Genomic DNA, 20,694 nt, shown 5'->3' on the forward strand with positions numbered 1-20,694 from the left:
AAAAGCGAACATATGCAGTTGTATGAAATTATCAAAAATTAATGAAAAACGCAAGTATCTTATAACTTCCAACGCGCAAAAAAATCAATATTATTTTTAATTAATAATAATAATTCTTCGCATTCTTAAATCGTCTGCCGGTAGTCAACATCGACGGACGGCCCTTCGATCACCGCTCGACGGAGAGTCCCTTTAAAAATCGACCTTTAAACCCTCCCCCTCCCCGTTCCCCGCTCGGCGCGCGGGGGATCGCCTCGCCGCGGGTCACGTGGCCGCTTATCGACGTATCGCGTTGGGCCGAGCGAACTGTCAAATGCGAAGATGGCCGCCGCCACTGAAATATTAAAGTCTCCCGCCGTGAGAATCGACACGACTCGCCGACAGAAAATGTAGAGTTTCCCGTGACGGAGGCGCGTCCCAGGTAATAACCGACCGCGCGCGTCAACGCGAGATCGTTCTCCGCGGTGACGTTCCTGGGGCGGATTCGGACACGACGTTTTCGCGGAGTATACGCGCGTGTATGTACGTGTCACTTGCGTGTGCGCGCGTGTCTGTGTATATGCGCGGTGTGACATCTCGATCTCGTCTGACGTTTCGCGAGAAAGAGGGAGAGAGAGAGAGAGAGTGAGAGGGAGTGAGAACGAGCGGGCGGGCGGACGGACGTAAATATTGAGCCGGATGCTCGGCGAGCGACGATGCCGCTGATCCGTGTGCGCTGACCGCCGACCCGATCGGCCTGTCGCAGTCGCACACGCTCGACTCGACGCCGGGGAGGATCGCCGATGCCGTGCCATTTTCGACGAGTCGCTCCATGCTGCCCGCGACGTTGACACCCGCGACGACGTCGGCACGACGGCCGCACGAGCGTGCCCGCTGACGGCCGCGCGGATACGCCGTCATGCTCTGCTCCCGCACGACGCGTCCCTACACGCGCCCCTTGCCGATCGCCTGAGTTGTTAAATCGCGATTCAACGTATGTTTCTCAATGCCTGTGCGTGTATGTGTGTGTCTCTCTGTGTATGTGTCCGTGTGTGTATGTGTGTCGTTTTGCGTCGTTCCTTTTGAGCACGTTGACATTTTCGTCAATTCGTTAAAATAGCTCATTCGTATCGATCAGCTCTCCTATTGACCAGCTATGACGAGAAAGTTGAGCTCGTGTCGAGCGTATTATTCTCTTTTTTTCTAACTGTTCCTTTTTTTACTCCGTTTTTTTACATACCAAGTTAAGAAAGAGATTATACCTGTCTTTGTTGTCACTTTGCAGCCTGCTTTGCAGTTTCGATGTTGTTTGAATGGTAGATCCGTGAAAAAGTTGTCCTTTTGCGCAACGATGCCAAGGTTTCTCCTGTGTCGCAGCTGGAGAACTCCGAAATGCCGGATATCTATGTTTCCTCTTCTTCTTTTCAGCAAATCTTAAGTATGAACATAATGCGCAAATTACGAGGGGGTACCAGCGTCGGAGGTATGAGCTCGAGCGGTACCGCTGGCCTGGACGATTGTGCCGGCGGCACGAATCCTCAGCACACCGCTCTGGGGCTTATGCACCTCAAGAAACTCTTCTCCGAGTACACCCATCCGCCGCATCCCCTCTCTGACACCGAACGTGATGATAAATTGTACAACATGTTGCCATTATTTTGCAAGGTAGAGCATAAAAGTGGATTCTTTAATATAAGATACTCCATTCCGGTATAAAGCAGCCTTGCCCAAGTGCTTTCTTCCCTTCGATATTCAAGAACGGATCATTCGCTGTAGAAAAAATGTAGTTTCCGCATATTTCTTGCGTCGTCGTTGTAATTATAAAGAGACCGTCTCGTGCCGCTAGGTATTTGGCTCTAGTCCATCGGGAGACATGAACGAAAAGTTCTGGGACATTTTGGCATTCACGCAACAAGTATCAAGACTGATGGTGTCCGAGATCAGGAGGAGAGCGAGCAACCAGAGCACCGAGACGGCGAGCTGTGCCATCGTCAAGTTTCTAGAGATCGAGAACAGCGAGGAGTCGAGTAACGGCTGGATGTTGCTGTCCGCATTGAATCTGTTGGCGGCGGGTGACACGTCTCTGATACAAGTGAATTGAATTTCTTCGGTTGATTATCCATTTCCGAAAGCGAATTCTTTTTCTGCAACGTCAAAAATTCTTTTCAGGCCATGACCGCTGCCTCGGTACCGTCAACTTTGGTGAAATGTTTATATCTGTTCTTCGATCTGCCTGAGATGAACGAAGAAGATGCCGACATTACAGATGCAAATAGCGAATTTACTCCTAGAGAACGTAGGATACTATTACAAAAGATATTCGTTCAGGTGACAATAACTTTCCAAAATAACAGTTTCATATTTTTCTGAAAGATTTAACTTTATCCGCGAGATTAATTTGTACCGTTACAACTTACAGTTATTGGTGAGATTATGTAGCCACCCTTATCCCGCAGAGGAACTCGCCCGCAAAGACGATCTTACCTTATTGTTCTCAGCAATAACCAGTTGGTGTCCACAGTACAATATTATGTGGCGTAAAAGTGCCGCCGAAGTCTTGATGACGCTATCTCGACATGGTCTTACGCAGAATGTAGTAGCCTATATTCATAGTAAGTTCAATACTTTATTGTACCTTTTATTAGTTCAAGATCAAATCTACTTGACGTGTTGATTCATCTTGCAGATAAAGGATGCATAGCACTCTGTATCGATAATATGCAACGTGTACCTGAGCTGGCACCATTAGAAGTTGTAGAAATGTTCGTAACAGCGTTCTGTTTTCTAAAAGATTCCAGTGAAGTTTCTCAGACATTGCTAGATGACTTTCGTGCTTGTCAAGGCTATATCTTTCTATCTGAATTTCTGTTAAAGTAAGTAAATGTCTAAATGTCGATTATGAAATACGGTAGCTATTTGTAGTGGTGCATTAAGAAAGAGATATTTCTACAGACATGCGCCGTCAAGATTAGAGCAAGATAACAGAGCGGAAGCACAAGATGCTATCCGAAATTTGGTACTAATGTTAGCGTCTTTAACAATGTGTGGTCATACAGAATTAAAGCCGAGTCAAGCTAGTATGGGATCTTTGTTTCAAATGCTTGGGTTTACCTTGCCACAACCAAGTAACAGAGGTAACTTCGCAAATAAGATGCTTGTGAAATAAAAATATACGGCGAACATATTTTATGTCGTTTTATTGTATTTGCAGGAGGAAGCGTTCGAAATATTCAAGCGTTCCAAGTATTGCAATCTGTATTCGTGAAATCTAATTCACCACTTCTGTGTTGCACTATATTGGACGCGATATCTAGCGTGTATCACAGCGATAATGCAAATTACTTTATTCTCGAGGGACAGAATACCCTGTCCCAGTTTGCAGAGAAAATCCATTTAAAGAATCCGGAGATACAAGAGAAGTTCTTTCAATTGCTGGAGTTTATTGTTTTCCAACTTAATTTTGTTCCATGTAAAGAACTCATATCTCTATCCATTTTATTGAAAACGAACAATTCAGTCTCTTGCAGTATTATGTGTATGGAAACTCTTCTCAATATACTCAGGTAATAATATATGCTGAAGATAATGTAGGAAATTTTATTTTAAAATACATTTAAATAACAGATATTGACTTTTTAAATATAATCCGCTCATTTCAGACACAACACTATATTTAAAGATGTTTATAGAGAAGTTGGTATGTTAGAAGTTTTTGTGACTTGTCTTCATCGGTACGCAACGTTACTTAAGGATAAACAAGCTGCGACTGATCAAGGATTAGGTAATTTTCGTTAAAGACATTGTCATACGTAAGTTTGTACGCGAGTTTTGAGAATTTGACATGGTTTCAGAATACACGATATGCCCCGAGGATGAACGGTTGGGTGCCTTAGTAATGGAGGCTTTAACAACATTATTAGCGAGTAATGTTCAAAACGCGAATGTGTTTAGAGAATGCGGAGGCGCGCGTTGCGCTCATAATCTAGTGCCCTATGTAGATTGCCGGTATCAGGCACTTGGTATTGTGAGAGAATTGATACTCAGTGCGGGTGGTGACGATGATATGGCGACCCTATTAGGAGTTATGCATTCAGCACCTCCTAATGCCTTGATTTTGAAGACACATATACTAAAGGTGAATTTAATATTGCTCCATTAATCTCGTTGCTATATATTCGTAAAATTATTAACAATATAATTTTTATTTTTCAGTCTCTGTTAGCCTGTTTGCGTGAGTCGCATAGGACTAGAACGGTTTTCCGAAAAGTTGGGGGCTTTGTTTACGTAATGTCAGTTCTGGTATCTCTGGAGAATCAATTAGGCCCGCAAAGGTCGGAGAAGAACGAACCTTGCAACGATATCATACAAAGGACTATGCAGGACGAGAGCCAATTGCTAACATTGCTACACGTGGTATTTCATACTATAAGCACAGCTATGCGATTTGAGCCAGCAAATGCAAAATTCTTCCATCATGAGGTACAGATTTGAAGCATATTGTAATAATTACGCTATTAATAGCCTGTTATTTTTATTGTAAAAAAATAATATTGATTTTATAGATTTGCCAATCGAGTCTGTGTGATACTTTACGGCTACTTGGGTGTTTCTCGACGCAGACGAAAATCACTGAGATGGATATGATACCAACCATGAATTATCATAATATGCTAATATCATTATTTACTGGGAGTATACTGGAACCAGTATTTCCAGATAATATGCCAAAGACATTAGGATACGCATGCTTGCTGCTGCGTTTGCTTTATGACGTGGCGCTCGATTCCTTTGACAAACCAAATTTAGCTAACGTAGGAATAAGATCCCCAAGTCACAAGCAAAATAGCATGGAGGTATACTCTTCTTATCAGAGTATCACCAATCTATCTTTTAAAAATGGTAATTATGGCTGTGCGTTTCAGCAAAAGTCATTCGACTCTCCTGGAAGCGGCAAGAGATATATTATAAATTCCTTAAACCTAAGCCCACCTGCACCTGAGCCAATTGTGGTTCATCCTGGCATAGTAGTCGGAATGCTTCACCTACTCCCGTCTATATCCGAACCATCTAATCCGCAAATGGCACTAGCGTTACAATTGTACGTGGCGGAGATCATCAAGAGCTTAGTAAGGTCGGAAAGGAATCAGCAAGTGATGTGTGAAGCTGGTATGGCTGGTGAATTGCTATCAGTAGGTAGAATTGCTTTGCAAGACGAAGCACACCCGCTACATCAACCTCTGCAGTACATCATAGAAAGACTCGCTGCGCAATCGCTTGAACCGAGAGATCTAAGGTAACATCGAAATATATATATATATATATATATATATATATATATATATATATATGTATATAAAAAAGAAAAGAAAGTTGAAGGAATATATATATATATTCGAATTGTCATCATTCGTAATTTAATTCTTCTAGAGAATTTCTACGTTTGGGTGATCCGTTATGTTGTATTTCACTGGACGATATCGAGCCGAACAAATTTAGGGGTGGACCAGTTCCTTTAACGCGGATTAAGACATTAGTGTCGATGACGACGCCCAAGGACTTCAGAGCTCATGGTTCATGCACTTTACCACCTTTCGTGGAGCTGGATATGAGCGCTGAGGGATTTGCATGTTTGTATCTACCAAGTGTCGCCCCGCAAAGTACCACACCTCCTACAGTTGTCTCCGCAGACAATAGTGTACTGGGAGGGATTGGATCAGGTAAATGACGTACTGCTAAAAACATATTAATGTATGATAAAAAATTAATGTATAATCATCCCTGTTAGATCAGACAATAACTATAATAAAAATATGATGTAATAACAATAAAAATGTATTTAATTTCATAATTTTAGAAATTTTTGTAATTATTGTTATTATATAAGTAAATATTTATTTTAGGCGATAGATTATTTCCGCCACAGACCGGCTTAACATACAGTACGTGGATATGTGTTGACAAGTTTAGTGATCCTAGAACTGACCCTCATTGTGTACGATTACTCACCTTGGTGCGCACTCCGCAATCTGCAAGAGATTTAATTTGTTTGACTGCAGTTCTTAGTGCTAGAGATAAGGCTATTATTGTATCCACTCAGGAGACACCCATTCCGCAAAGTGAGTACTCTAAAAGTATGCATCATTAAATTTAAGTAGCGTAATACAAATTAATGTGCATTTTTTAGATACAGGTGAATGGGAACCCGAAGGGACGGGTGAATGTGGCGCCAGGGTTTGGTGTCCCGATTTACTTCACGAAGGACAGTGGCACCACATAGCTATCGTACTAAACCGCGCGGTTCTGAAAAACTCTAGCTTCTCATTATACTTGGATGGTCAACATATCCATAGTCAAAAGGTAATTACCATTAAAACGAAATGATGAAATAAAAGTTTTCTAGATAGCACATATGCAATGTATTTGTTTTTAGCTTCATTACATCACGCAAGTTCCTGGAGGTGGAGCAGCCAACTTAACTGTGGCTTCTCCGGTTTACGGCTACATCGGTACGCCGCCCTGTTGGCGCAGATATTCTAGATTGACATGGAAACAAGGACCGTGCCACTTGGTAGAGGAAGTGTTTAATTCTCAAAACATTGCCACTTTGTTCAGACTAGGGCCGCATTATATGGGAAGCTTGCAAGCACCGCAATTGAGTGGTACTGAAATAAACATGACTAATTTTCAAAAACTATAACTCTATAAGTAATAAATATTAATAATATATGTTATTGCAGGCCCCGAATCTCTAGCACCTCTTGTAGCTGAAGAAAAGGTTGTGTTTGGATTGAATGCAAAAGCTATGTCGCAATTAACTCTAGCGAAAATCAGAAAAGTTTACAGCCGTGCGGATAATAAGTCAATCGCCAAACAAGTATGAATGCCTTAATCTTTTGAGTGCAATATAACGAAAAAGAAAGAGATAAAAATTCAAACTAAATGACACGCATTAATATCTGATTAATATCTTGTTCTTTTGTACAACAGCTTGGTATGTCATCCCATGAGAACGCCACACCTATCAGAGTCCTCCATAATTCCGCGGGACACCTCAGTGGTCCAGCTAGAGCATTAGGTGGTGTAGTTGTCGGTTACCTTGGCGTTCGTGTATTTAGTCCTAAACCAGTAGCTACTATGATCGACAATGTAGGAGGATGTTCAGTGTTATTAGGTATGATTGACAATGAGACTCAAGTGGCGAACAATGTTCATCCCGATATTCTAACGATAAGATAAGACTAAAGGCGATATTTAATCTGTTTAAAAGGTTTAATAGCTATGGCCCAAGATGTAGAATCTTTGTATGCGGCTGTAAAGGCACTAGTATGCGTAGTGAGATCCAACCAAGCGGCCCAACAAGAGATGGATCGCAGGAGGGGATATCAGACCCTGGCTATGTTATTGCGAAGAAAATGTCCTCTCTTGAATAGCCACATACTGCACTTAACGTTCAGTCTCGTGGGGACAGTCGACAGCGGCAGAGAAACCAGTGCAATTCCTAATGTTACAGCGTTTCAAGATCTCTTATGTGATCTGCAAGTATGTTTCAAAAATTTCATAATTTTAATAGCGAGTGTGCATTCAAACAAACAACTGATTTAATTAATTAACTCAAATTTAGGTTTGGCATGAAGCACCTGGAGAACTGCTAAGATCTCTCCTTGAACATTTGTATGAGTTAATAGCGGAATCCAGCGAAAAACGAACTAACTTGCGATTAATGAGAGATTTACAATTAGTACATAAATTACTGCACATCTTAAGCGACGTAAAGCTAAGTAGCACCAGACAGATCCTTCTGGCGCTTCTCAGTATATTATTGAGTCAACCACGACAAGCTGATCTACTATGGTAAACAGTTCTTTCGTTCGCACTTGTATAACTACTGTTATATTAATTATTTACATACATACAACTCTCTTATCTGTCTTATGCAGGTTTGGGCAATTCATTGTGGCTACTTTACCGCTATGTTCCGAAAAACACCTAATCCTTAGAGAAGGAGAAGGAACAAAGGATGGGGAAGGAGAGAGTATACTTTTACGTAATCGTTGTTTACAGCTTTTACATTCGTTGTTGTTTAATGGATCCAAGGTTAATGTAAAGTAAGAAATTGTGCTAATATCTTTGATTATTACGTCAATATGCCGAATATATACGTTTGATGATATAAGTGCGACTGTACTTTTGCAGTATGTGTGAAGAAGTAGCTAAAGTTTTGGGCCTAGATTGGGTACTACTGTTCCTCCAGTCTGATCTTCATAGTACTACAGTTATCTGGGGATTACGTATACTTGTGGCGATGTGTTCTGTGCAATCGATTCTACAAAAATTCAAAGAAGGCACGAGCAATGGTGGTTGGCTGCGGCATACCGATCACAACAAGATGGCACTAGCACTTGGTATACAAATGGTTTTATACTTACATAAACGTTTCAATAAATATTGTTTCTACATATTTAATCTAAAATAGTTGCAGTATAATAATACAACATAATTATAACATACGTAACAGGTTGTCATCAACAAATGTCAACTGGTGAAATTAAACCATCTGGACTCCATGTACCGGGATTTCAGCATCTGGGCTGGTTGCTTCCGCAACATATCGACCTTGTTCCGGAACTTTATTTTCTCTTCATTGCTCTCATGATGGGACAGCCTGTAAAATTGTTGCCTACCGATTCGAAGGTAAAAATAGTCCATCTTATCTTTATATTAAATCTATATATGTTTTCGCAAAGTGTTTTAAATCTAAATGAAGTGATTTAGTTGCTTTTTGTTCCCTGAAATCGAGTCTGTTGCTCCTTTATTAGCGTTTAATATATAGAAAATAATAATACTATAATAATAATAACTACGTATATATTACAATTATGTGGCAGCTCGATTTGGATAACGTTTGGAATTTTATGTTCGGAGTCCCGGCAAATCACACATTATCGTCCTTTGCTAGTAGAATTAATCTTTGTCCCGAAGCAATGGTAACGTTACTAGCTATGGTGCGGACTATGTTGAACAACCACTCGAACAAGTGAGTTATCACGAGGAATCATTAATTTGTTTTATAATTGTGTCGTATTACTTTGTAATAAATCTTTTTTTCAACAGCCCGGAAGTATTACCAGCGTGGTTAAACGATTATCCCGTGACAATAATACAATTCCTGTTTTTCCTTTATCGCAATTTCACTGACTTCATGCAAGTCTTTATGTCCGCGGAAGTTTTGGGTGCCTTAGCTGGGACCTTGTTTCCGAAACCCGCGAGTTCTAGTCAGGATAGTAGTGGTGCCAGTACCCCAGCTGACGAGGTAATTATGTTAATTCAACAAGTTCTAAAAAAAAAGGATACTTTCGATTTTTTAATTGAATACTATCAGGACTGACACTTTTAAAAAGCTTGCTACATAAATTTGTAAGTCAAATTGGAAAGTATCTTTATGGAGACGTCTTGTAGATATCTTACAATTAAAGATATTAACTTTAATGCCGGATAATTATTGCAGCAAGAACCAGTATTAGTGAGATCGCCGTCGAAAGACGTCGGGTTGACAAATCACCCGGCGAAGAAGTTCGTAATGGACTTTTTTAAAGTTATCGTTGTTGACTCGCTCTCATTGCCAGTTACAACGAAATCGCCGGCGATAGATCTTGTCCTGGAAGCATGGCCGGAACATGCGTCAACGGGACAGCAAATGCGTTATCAGACAGAAGTGTTGTCTATATTGATGGAACATTTATTAGCCGCGGATGTATTGATAGGGGAACAGGCTGCGTTACCTGTCGTTCCTGGTGGATCGGCCAATAACATAACTCATAACGTTTGCTACGTAGCAGCCAGAATAGTTGACAAATTATGGCAAGGTAATAATTTGATCTGTGCACTGCGTATACGTTAATCTAGTTAATTAATTAATTAGATTAATAAAAAAACGTTACTATATATGTGATTTCTCAAATATCAGGCGCTCTGACGAAAGACCCGCATGAAGTATTCGATTTCATTGTAAAATTAATTGGACAAGCAAAAAGACGACCCGGCGCTGTTAGTATGGAAGGCCTTCATCACTGCCTGAATAGGATAATTTTATTCTTACTGTCACGTGCGACCGATTCTATTGCCGATCAAATGGCGGTATTGGAGGCATTACATAAGCTTACTACTCATAGGTATGTACAAGCTGTGAAATGTTATGTACGTTTATACACATAATACTTATATTTTCATTAAAAGTAAAGAGAAATTAAATGAGTTACGATTTTTCTGCAGATTATTAGTATTTGGTGCTGGCAATCACGAGTTAGAATTTATCGGCTGTTTAACGTATTGCTTGTTACAATTGACGGCTGATATAAAGATCATGTTGGATACTAATATGAAAACCACGTGGCACGTGAACCCGCAAGTGGAATCCAGTGACGACAGACTAATGTCTCACCAGGGGCATAATTTAATGGCTGTAGCGGCAACGAGAGTCTGGGAGGAGTTGTATGTATGTAAAAAGCCCGCGATAGAGGAAGTTTTCAAAGTAACTCTGTCACCACCTGTGGGTAACGAGCGGGCACCAGAATTGCCGGTCGTGAGAGAACAAGTTCACGAAGCTGCGTCGAAGCTTTGGTTGAATTACGTAGTTTCGGAAAGAAGAGCCTCATACAGGGTTCCCTGGGAACTCCACAATCAAATCCAGTCGGTACGTTAAAGCTTTCCCTGTGTCTATATGTTATCTGTATTATCAAAATTATTAAAAATAAAATTATACTAACTGCATATTTGGATAAGTAGTAATGTATGTATATAAAAAAATTACAGAAAATCCAAAAGGTGACGGGAGGATTGACGAGATTAGCGAGCCGAACAAAAGTGCGAAAAGAAGAGTCTGTACGCGTAAGACTTAGGCTACATCAGAATACCGTTGCTCAATGGACAGAACAACACGTCGCGTTAGTCAGGGAACTTGCTGCAGTGAGGCGTTTGCAGCATCAACAGACCAACCTGCACACTCAACGTTACGTATATCAAGTAAGAAATTCTGTCTAAGAATTTTATTTATTTCTGTTAGTTTTTCCTTATCGAACAACAAAATCGATAATTACCTTTTGCAAGAGATATATGTATTCCGCGTTAATGGAAAACTTAACGTGGAAAAAATAATATGCTAAAAATATTCATTTGTAGGAATGGCTGCAAACTGAAACGGAATTGACTAGAGAACGCGGTCTTTGGGGACCTCCGACACCTACTATACTGGACAAATGGATGTTGGACATGACCGAAGGGCCGTGTAGAATGCGGAAGAAGATGATGAAGAATGAACTCTTCTACATACATTATCCATATCGGCCTGAATTAGAGCACCCTGATAATGTGAGTTGTATGTCTTTACGATAATGAACCGTAGAATTATTTCGAAATTTAAACATAAGCATCTACATGTATTCGCAGTCATAATGTATTTATCTGTTAACTGTTTAGAAACAGCTAAAGTACAAAGTAGCGACGAGCATGGATAGTAAGGAATACTATTTGAAACAAGTCAACAATTCGTCGGGAATGTTTGAACGCGAACGAGACCCCGTTATAGATGATACACCGTTAAATGTCAATGAAACTTCTACCGAGAGCGAGCCGCCGATGGTTCCGTGCACGCTGGAACGCCACGCCAGCGAGCCAGACGAAGCGCCCGAGGATAACGAACAGGAAGAAGAGAACAATCAAACTGTTCCAGACAATCAAACTTTGATACGTCTACTGGAGGAGCATGAGAAGGTTTCCGTCTCTATATAATCAATGTTTACGAAATTACCGTAACCGCAAAGTTCTTGTTCTAATATCTTTATTCGCGTTTCAGATAAGTCACATGTTTAGATGCGCGCGAATACAGGGTTTGGACACGACCGAGGGTCTCCTCTTATTCGGAAAGGAACACTTCTACGTGATCGATGGATTCACATTGTTGAAATCTAGAGAGATAAGGGATATAGAGAGTTTGCCGGACGCGTACGAACCGATCCTACCGTCGCCGGGATCTCCCAGAAGATCTAGGGCGATGAGACAGTGTTCCAAGTTCAATTACGAAGATATCAGGTATTCTCGAGATAAAGTTTTCTTTGCACAATATCTGAATATCAGTTTAGATCGCTATATGAACTTTATATTATCTACAGAGAAGTACATAAGAGACGATATTTATTGCAACCCATGGCACTGGAAGTATTCAGCGGAGACGGTAGAAACTATTTACTGGCATTTCCGCGAAAAGTGAGGAACAAAGTTTATCAAAGATTCATGACGTTCGCTACTGCGATCGCCGACAGCGCTCAGCAGTCCGTAGCTGGCCAAAGGCGAACGGCAAATGTCGAGCAGGCCACTGGCTTGCTTTCGAATCTTATAGGGGAAACTTCGGTTACCCAGAGATGGGTGGTTAGTAGTTACAACTATGTAAAACAAATAGGATAAGTAGTAGAGACTGTACTCCCTATTAAGTATAAACATTTTCCTCAGAGAGGAGAAATATCTAATTTCCAATACCTGATGCATCTCAATACTCTGGCGGGTCGTAGTTACAACGACCTTATGCAATACCCGATATTCCCGTGGATCTTAGCCGATTACGACAGCGAGGAACTCGATCTCACGGACTCGTCGACATTCAGAGATTTTAGCAAACCTATGGGCGCACAAAGTCCCGAACGATTGTTGCAATTTAAGAAAAGGTATAGAAAGCAGAGTGATATATAAAAATGTGTTTCCCGTTGTGGAAAAGATATATTTTTAAAACGATTATCCTTTTTTTTTTTGCAGATATAAAGAGTGGGATGATCCGCACGGAGAGACTCCCCCTTATCATTACGGCACACATTATTCGTCAGCGATGATAGTATGTTCCTACCTGGTGAGAATGGAACCGTTCACGCAACACTTTCTCAGATTACAGGTTTGTACATATCGAAAGCACAGTAATTTGTCTTTTATCCTCGATCTTTACATGTAACATGTGCAATAATTACAATTTTTCACAGGGTGGGCATTTCGATTTAGCTGACAGGATGTTCAATAGTATAAAAGAAGCGTGGTTGTCCGCTTCCAAACATAACATGGCCGATGTGAAAGAACTTATCCCAGAATTTTTTTACCTCCCGGAATTCCTAGTCAATTCAAATCAGTTTGATCTAGGTAAATGCTTCTTCGAATACGATACGTTACTTAGGTTTCTTCGCGCGTAATGGTCTCACGCGTGACATTTTCCTTGTAGGCTCTAAGCAAAGCGGTGTTCAACTCGGCGATATCGTTCTTCCACCTTGGGCGAAGCAGGATCCTCGCGAATTTATCCGTGTACACAGACTTGCGCTGGAATGCGATTACGTGTCGCAGCATCTCCATCAGTGGATCGATCTGATATTTGGGTGCAAGCAGAACGGCCCGGGGGCTGTCGAAGCCGTCAATGTATTCCATCATCTGTTCTACGAAGGCAACGTTGACATCTACAAGTTAGTTTACATAATTAATTCCGTTCATTTATTATTTCGAAGTCTCATCTAGAATAAGTTTTCTAATTCCGTCTCGATTGCAGCATCGACGATCCGCTGAAAAAGAACGCTACTATAGGCTTCATCAATAATTTCGGCCAGATACCTAAGCAATTATTCAAGAAGCCACATCCGGCGAAAAAGATGACGCAGAGAACGAGCGTTATAGATCCCGGACCTATCACCCCTGGACTGAGCATCACTACGTCTGACAAGTTGTTCTTCCATAATCTCGACAATTTGAAACCGTCGCTGCAACCCATTAAAGGTTCGTATCCCCGCATCTCTGCTCGACATTTTTTATTAATAAGGCCACACATTTTTAAATATCTAATTTATTTTTTCCTTCACAGAATTAAAGGGTCCCGTTGGACAGATATTGCACGTCGACAAAGCTGTGTTAGCGGTAGAACAAAACAAGACACTCATCCCACCCTCCTACAATAAGTACGTAGCATGGGGATTTGCTGATCATTCCCTCAGAATAGGGAACTACGACAGCGACAAAGCGATTTTCGTTGGTGAGGCTATGATGCAAAGCAGCGGAGAAATAGTGGCGTGCGTTTGTCCGTCTTCCAAATTGATAATTACTGCTGGCACCAGCTCCGTAAGTTTTTCGTTTACAGGAAAGAGAAGGTTGTGAAACAGAAAATTTCAAATAATTTCTTTTTTATGAGAAAAAGATAAATTATCATAAAAAATGCCCATCGCATTTTATTTTATTAGTTTATTTTACACAGTCTAGTTATTTGAAAGATAGTAGTTTAGGACTAACTTGTGTGAAAAATTATTACTTGAAGTTATCTTTTTCTATTCTATTTTACGCTAGTATTAATTGCGCGTGTTCGTAGGTCGTCACTGTTTGGGAATACGCCAAGCGGCAACTCTCCATAAAACAGTGCCTGTACGGACATACTGATGCAGTCACATGTTTATCATCCAGTCCCGCGTACAACGTTATCGTATCCGGATCGCGGGATGGTACGGCGATTATATGGGACTTGTCCCGATGCTTGTTTGTGCGTCAACTTAGGGGCCATGCAGGACCAGTGGCGGCAGTAGCCATAAATGAATTAACGGTATTTAAATTAACATTATACGTAAAGATGCGGTAAGTAGAAGTATATGTGACAAAATGTTACATGAAATATGTTGCAGGGAGACATAGCTACATGCGCAGCTACATGGTTACACGTGTGGAGTATCAATGGAGAAGAATTGGCAAGCGTTAATACTTGCGTTGGCCGCGCCGACAGAATGCAACAAATATTATGCGTCGCTTTTAGTCAGACTCACGAATGGGACTCCCAAAATGTTATTATGACTGGCTCCACTGATGGCGTTGCTCGTGTAAGATATAACGTTTCTATTCCTCTAAAATATTTTAGCAAAATTTCACGAAAAATATTTTCGAGCTATGGGGCAATTTGTTTACAGATGTGGTCAATGGATTACGTGCAAGTGCCTTCGGAGGAAGAGAAGCCTGAAGAAGTGACGACTGCCAAAGAAAAGAATGAGAAGCAAAGCACGGAAGGCAACCAAACTGAAACGAAGAAGAGAGTTCAGGAATTAGTCAAACAAATGAGTATATCTGCCGAAGGATCAGGTAAGCCTAAGGATCATAACGTCGCGCATATATCAATGAATGCAGTTATAATGGATTTTTATCTTTGTTTCAAGGTGCACTTATGAAAAGTGGCTCTGAGAGTAGTCTCTCTGAAGCGGAAAATCCCAAAGAAGCTTCCAGGCTTCATGAAGAAAAGGAGGAGTGTTCCGATAACGAATCCAGTAATGGTTCAAGTAATAAACCTTCACCTCAGAATAATCACGCGTCACTGGTCGTGTTGCGTAGGAAAAGTCGCGGAAATCCGATGTTCAGGAAAAGCGAAGGTGGTGGACGTGCCGATAGCGAGGGCACGCAAACCAGGTAATACAATTTACAATCACAAGTTGCGGAGATCCTATTGTAATCGTGGGATATTTCTCTGTTATATTTCACAGCGAGTCCGTCAGCAATCCCGGAGATTCCGAAGGGGCGTTGAGGACTAGTAAGAGCGATACCAGTCTGACCGACAGTTTCGTTATGGTCACTGAAGCCGACACGAAGCCGCGAAAAATCAATCCACAAAATATCTTGCGGGACGGTTTCAAATGGCAAAGACAATTGGTATTCCGCAGTAAATTAACAATGCATACTGCCTACGATCGTAAAGACAATGCAGAACCAGCATCCATCACGGCCCTAGCGGTATCAAGGTATTTATGAAGAGCATATAATATTGATGAATTCTACCGACAATTTTCTCATAATAAAATAAATTTTATTAGATTTCTACTTATTGTTATATATGTGATCTCTCTTTAAATAAATAAAAACAATAAACAATAATTGAATAAAAACATTACGTCTTAATTTTTGGTCACACCAGTTGCAGTGTATTACTTACTTTTATACACGATTATAAAATTTAATTATTTATAAAATAATATTAAGTAGATACATTATTATTGTATTGTTTGATTCGTAGGGATCACAGAACAGTGTACGTGGGTGACACTCGTGGTAGAGTATTTTCATGGAGCGTATGCGAACAACCCGGACGCACGGTCGCCGATCACTGGCTGAAAGACGAGGGAGCGGATTCTTGCGCTGGTTGCGGCGTTAGATTCAATCTATACGAAAGAAGACATCATTGCCGCAACTGTGGGCAAGTATTCTGCTCGAGGTAAGTGTCTTAGGGATCGTATTTATCTCAAGAAAATGGTCTTTTGTGCTTTGCCGAGGTATTTAGCCGAGTTAATTACTTCACGCAGATGCAGCCGATTCGAGTCCAAAATATCCAGGCTCGGTATCCTAAAGCCGGTTAGGGTCTGTCAGGGCTGTTATTCGTCATTACGGTCTCAGAGTAACTCCACTGAGAGTAACACTTAATGTGACAGCACGAAGTCTTATCTTACATAAATCGTTAAATTATATGGAAAACTCTTAGCGGGTTGTAAATACTTAAGTGTACCTATTAATCTTTCAGTTGAAGTTCTGTACATGAACAAAACACAAAGCGTTCTATTCTTTCTCGTGCGTGAACTCAACGCGCGATCTATTGTTATTTGTGATCTATTATATTTGTTTTTTTGGGTGAGTTCATGTATTCGTGATTCTACTTGTATCTGCGTAAACAAAGTTTGTTGCATTTTTATTCTTTTCGCGATGACATTTCCATTATTAATCGATTCTATTGAAGCAACAAAAAGGTATGATTATTATAGGTATTAAGTGCTAGGTTGTACATTCCTTGTCGATTGTTTCGAGTTATAGATAAAATATTATTAACTTGCGAGAGAGAGAGAGAGAGAGAGAGAGAGAGAGAGAGAGAGAGAGAGAGAGAGAGAGAGAATTCTAATATATTAAAATGAATTACATATTATATATTTAATATAAACTTTTTATTATTGACAGGTCTGTATAAAATTTATGCGTACTAATTTTTCACTCTCTCTATGTTTTAAATCAAGTTATATTATGAATCAAATTATATATTATATGTTACCCCTAAAATTTGCATTAAGGGCGACGACGTAAGATGTACTTTCCAAATTTTCTTAATTAAATTCTTATATATATTTAAATATATTTTATTTAGCACAACAGTGCATTAAGTCGCAAAATGGTAACAGTATTTATGTCATCTCCAACCATTATGTAATATGTTACCTTGATTATCATTTATTGATCATGATTATTAATATTATACATTATTTATATACAAAATTAAATATGATATATATAGATATAATCTGTGATTTTATTTTTCTATTTTTATTTAATGGTTCGCATAAATATTAATCGACTATGTTATTACATCGATATTTTATAATCTAAGTTATCAATTTCATAATTTCATATTTTAACGTAAAATTAAATTTGAAAATAGTTATAACTAAAAATTTTGATTTATTTAATAGATATATTAATGAAAAAAGATATGTATATGATTGTTTTCTTATATAGATAAATGTTTATTTTTTAATTTCGTTTGAGATTCTTTTCTTATTTTATATATCTTATTTATTCATACCATGTTTTATCTTCATATATTATGTTTTGTAATTCTTAAAGAGAATTGGAAAGTATCTCTTTCTAATACAATCGTACAACTATTTTTCTTTCGTACATTGTATACGTTTGACTTTTCTATCGCGCATACGGTATATACATATAACCGCTATTTAAGAACTGTATTACGATTTAACAAAAAAAAATATATATATATTACTGCAATGTACTCCTAATCTTGTATCCAAAGATATAGAAATCATAACTTTGTAATAGACAATACCGTATCTATGTAACATGTTATTAATTATAAGACACTTAAGCAAAACCATAGATAAAAATAATAAACCATAGGTAAAATCCACCAGCTAATGTCATTAGCAGTGACATAAATGTGAAATACAAATGATTGTGGTTTACAAATTAATGTGCCGTGATCCTTATATACTAATTGTGGGATTGATTTCCAAAGTGAATTTAGAATCCCTGTGTATGAGAAATTTATAAAGTTCACTACATTCAACGGTTATAAACATGCGTACCTTCTAAGAGTTTAAGTTTCTTACAAAGAGCCGGATTAACGTGAGAGATATTTGAAGTTTTACAAATTTCGAGATCGATTTTACGATCAATTGCGAAATTGATATTACTAATTGACTCTACTCTATTTGTATTCCCTAATGATACATCTCCACTTCCATAAAAGCACAAATTTTATAGAAAACAAAAAAAAATTGAAGTTAACGATACAATCACCAGATGTAAGCGAATGTATTTCGACCGGATTTTTTTTACGTTTCTCTACGTTGATACACACACAGACGAAATATTATAAGCACAACATTGTCGAATATTCTTCGAACAAGTGTATAAGAAAGACAAGAAGATCAAAGACAGGAAATATTGATACTCTAACGTCTAATGTTGAATTATGTACACGCATCAGAGTCAACGTTTTACCATGCGTAAAGAATCTGTGTTACTATGCACATCAATTCGAATTATTCATCGTCAATTATTTACATTTTGCTTTCTATTTGGACGAAAAGTCTGTCGAACTTTCCACGACCGGCTGTTACCGAGAAATCAGACGAAGATACGTGTGATTTGATAATATATATTTTCGTAAAAGTAGCTGAGAGAAGAAACGTAGATTATACTTCTTTGGAAATAGTTCACCAAGCTAATATTTGTTATTTTTGAAAAAAAATAAAAAAGAAGTATACCTAAAGGAATTATAAACGTTTAAACAAAGTAAATAATTAAGTTGCGCGAAAATTGTAGGGATATATATCAGTTATTATATAACAGTATGCATAGCTTAAACCACAAATCGCAATGGCATTATCATTGTAAGTTTATAATTATGATTTCTAGTCATACAGATAAGTATGCAAAACGGATTTGTTTTCACCTGACAAAATTTTACTTCATTATACACGAAGCGAAGTATTATTTACAATTATTGTATAAATAGAATACATTTACTGAGTACCACATAGATTTTTGAATACATTTTATTATATAGTTTATTATATACCAGAAGAATAAAAACGCAATGCTTTTGAAAGATGTTCTACATTGTACTGTTGTTATACTGTTATTATATAATGTAAATTGTTTGCAAGTATAATACATTGTGGTTTTCGTATCATGTTATCGTGTGTAAAAGTTCATAGTGATTTATTATGCAGGTAATTCTGACAAAATAGCGCGCAAGTTTTTTTCTTTTTTTAAAGATGCGCGTTCTCGTTTTCTTTTAATGTACTTTATATATGGGCATAGAATGGTATAACAACCGTACAATTCTTCCGTAAAAATAGTAATCTGCGATAAGCGATTATTTCATTAATGACGTTGTGTATTAGCAAATTATATTTTCACAATATTTTTTTAAATAGCGTACGGAGGAAATTTCCTTAACGATGCGACGTCACTTCATTCATACGATTGCTATCCACTAAGATGGACTTGAATAGTGTAATAAAAGAACTGTGGATTATACAGTTAGAGACTTGAAATTGTATATAAGTAGAATGGAAAAAAGCATCTAAAGATATTTATTGCTTAAAATTGTACGATAAGAATAGATCTTAGAGAGAGAGAGAGAGAGAGAGTAATATATAAATATAAATATATATATATATATAAAACATTGTAATACCCGATATACGACGGATGTGTGAACCTGCACGAGTGTGTTTATGCGCGTATGCGAATACATTTGCCACCCTTGCGCATAGGAATTATACATGTACACATATAATATATTATTATATATATAATATATATATAATATATATTATATATATATACCAATCACATATTATACAAATATAAATATATAAATATATGTAGTTAAAGAGAGAGCGACTGTTAGTTGATATTCGCATAACATTGTATAGTAGAAGAAAAAATTTTGATTGGTATAATTATATTGAATGGGCCAAAGTTGTAAGAAATCATCTTTATTTAACTAATCAGGGAAATATAATAATTTATCGAATGTCGTAACGTAAAACTTTGTTGCGGATACTTCGTGCTAAATTGCAAAACTACTTTCTACTTTTACTTACTTGTTGCAGAAGCTGTCACGTCTTTCGTTGATTCGAAAGAAAATTTGTACGTCTTAATCCCTTCGTTTTTAATGTAACGATCAGTGTACGAGAATAACAGAATAGCACATAAAGCTGAATGTATATTAACATTAAGAAAGTCAATTCAATGTCTTGCCTTTTGATGGATTTTCCCCGAGAATGTAATCTACTTACTGAAGTTTCGGATAAAATACGAAAATTCTACAGGATCGGTAACTTCTTTCGTTCATCTAGAAAATAGTGATCGAGATTATACTGGCTCAAGTGCCGTAACAGCAAAGAGAGAACAAACAAATTCTAAAGACAGTAAATTATTGTATTTCATTAAGCCAAATAAGACCATAACGTATTATATAATTTACAAGATAAGTATATTCTAAATGTACGAAATAAAGTTGTGTGTATTCAAAAAAATTTCGATTTATTTATTCTTTTTTATTCATTTTTCTACTCTTCACGTTCTTCACATGCTTCATTTTATTAACATATAATAACTAAATAATTTATAAAAATTATTTATTACTAACATAATAACTTG

The 20,694-nt window shown here is 38.2% G+C and overlaps 2 protein-coding genes across 7 annotated transcripts in view; one reads left to right on the top strand and one right to left on the bottom strand.

Moving 5' to 3' along the window:
* Rplp2 (ribosomal protein LP2) overlaps positions 1-20,694 on the bottom strand; it is a 103,346-nt gene that overhangs the window by 42,385 nt on the left and 40,267 nt on the right. The gene's annotated exons all lie outside the window — the stretch shown is intronic.
* Bchs (WD repeat and FYVE domain containing 3 bchs) lies at positions 90-20,570 on the top strand. 4 transcript variants are annotated; one of them, XM_071787942.1, is made up of 47 exons: positions 90-973; positions 1,408-1,644; positions 1,826-2,071; positions 2,149-2,307; positions 2,399-2,591; positions 2,666-2,852; positions 2,932-3,113; positions 3,191-3,542; positions 3,639-3,760; positions 3,831-4,114; positions 4,192-4,458; positions 4,542-4,832; positions 4,902-5,272; positions 5,407-5,696; positions 5,880-6,095; positions 6,164-6,336; positions 6,410-6,638; positions 6,717-6,853; positions 6,967-7,150; positions 7,247-7,518; positions 7,601-7,830; positions 7,917-8,084; positions 8,173-8,381; positions 8,495-8,670; positions 8,865-9,013; positions 9,091-9,289; positions 9,485-9,842; positions 9,944-10,148; positions 10,249-10,669; positions 10,789-10,998; positions 11,155-11,343; positions 11,452-11,745; positions 11,828-12,063; positions 12,144-12,399; positions 12,481-12,692; positions 12,781-12,913; positions 12,999-13,152; positions 13,232-13,466; positions 13,550-13,773; positions 13,859-14,112; positions 14,357-14,584; positions 14,664-14,855; positions 14,943-15,111; positions 15,186-15,432; positions 15,507-15,761; positions 16,034-16,231; positions 16,320-20,570. In XM_071787942.1, the coding sequence occupies exons 2-47, from the start codon at positions 1,420-1,422 to the stop codon at positions 16,435-16,437; spliced, it is 10,299 nt and encodes a 3,432-aa protein (XP_071644043.1). In that variant the 5' UTR covers positions 90-973; positions 1,408-1,419; the 3' UTR covers positions 16,438-20,570. The 4 variants fall into 4 exon arrangements, with proteins under 4 accessions (XP_071644043.1, XP_071644039.1, XP_071644042.1 ...); XM_071787938.1 differs by having other exon boundaries at positions 4,542-5,272; XM_071787941.1 differs by having other exon boundaries at positions 4,542-5,272; positions 11,458-11,745.

This window comes from Temnothorax longispinosus, chromosome 9, assembly GCF_030848805.1.
Source record: "Temnothorax longispinosus isolate EJ_2023e chromosome 9, Tlon_JGU_v1, whole genome shotgun sequence".
NCBI lineage: Eukaryota > Metazoa > Arthropoda > Insecta > Hymenoptera > Formicidae > Temnothorax > Temnothorax longispinosus.

Excerpts from the sequence above, each read along its gene's own strand:
- Bchs (XM_071787938.1), top strand. The coding sequence starts at position 1,420 with ATGAACATAATGCGCAAATTACGAGGGGGTACCAGCGTCGGAGGTATG. Across the intron at positions 13,153-13,231 it reads TTCAAATCAGTTTGATCTAG|GCTCTAAGCAAAGCGGTGTT; the intron begins GTAAATGCTTCT and ends TTTTCCTTGTAG. Across the intron at positions 13,774-13,858 it reads GTCGCTGCAACCCATTAAAG|AATTAAAGGGTCCCGTTGGA; the intron begins GTTCGTATCCCC and ends TTTCCTTCACAG.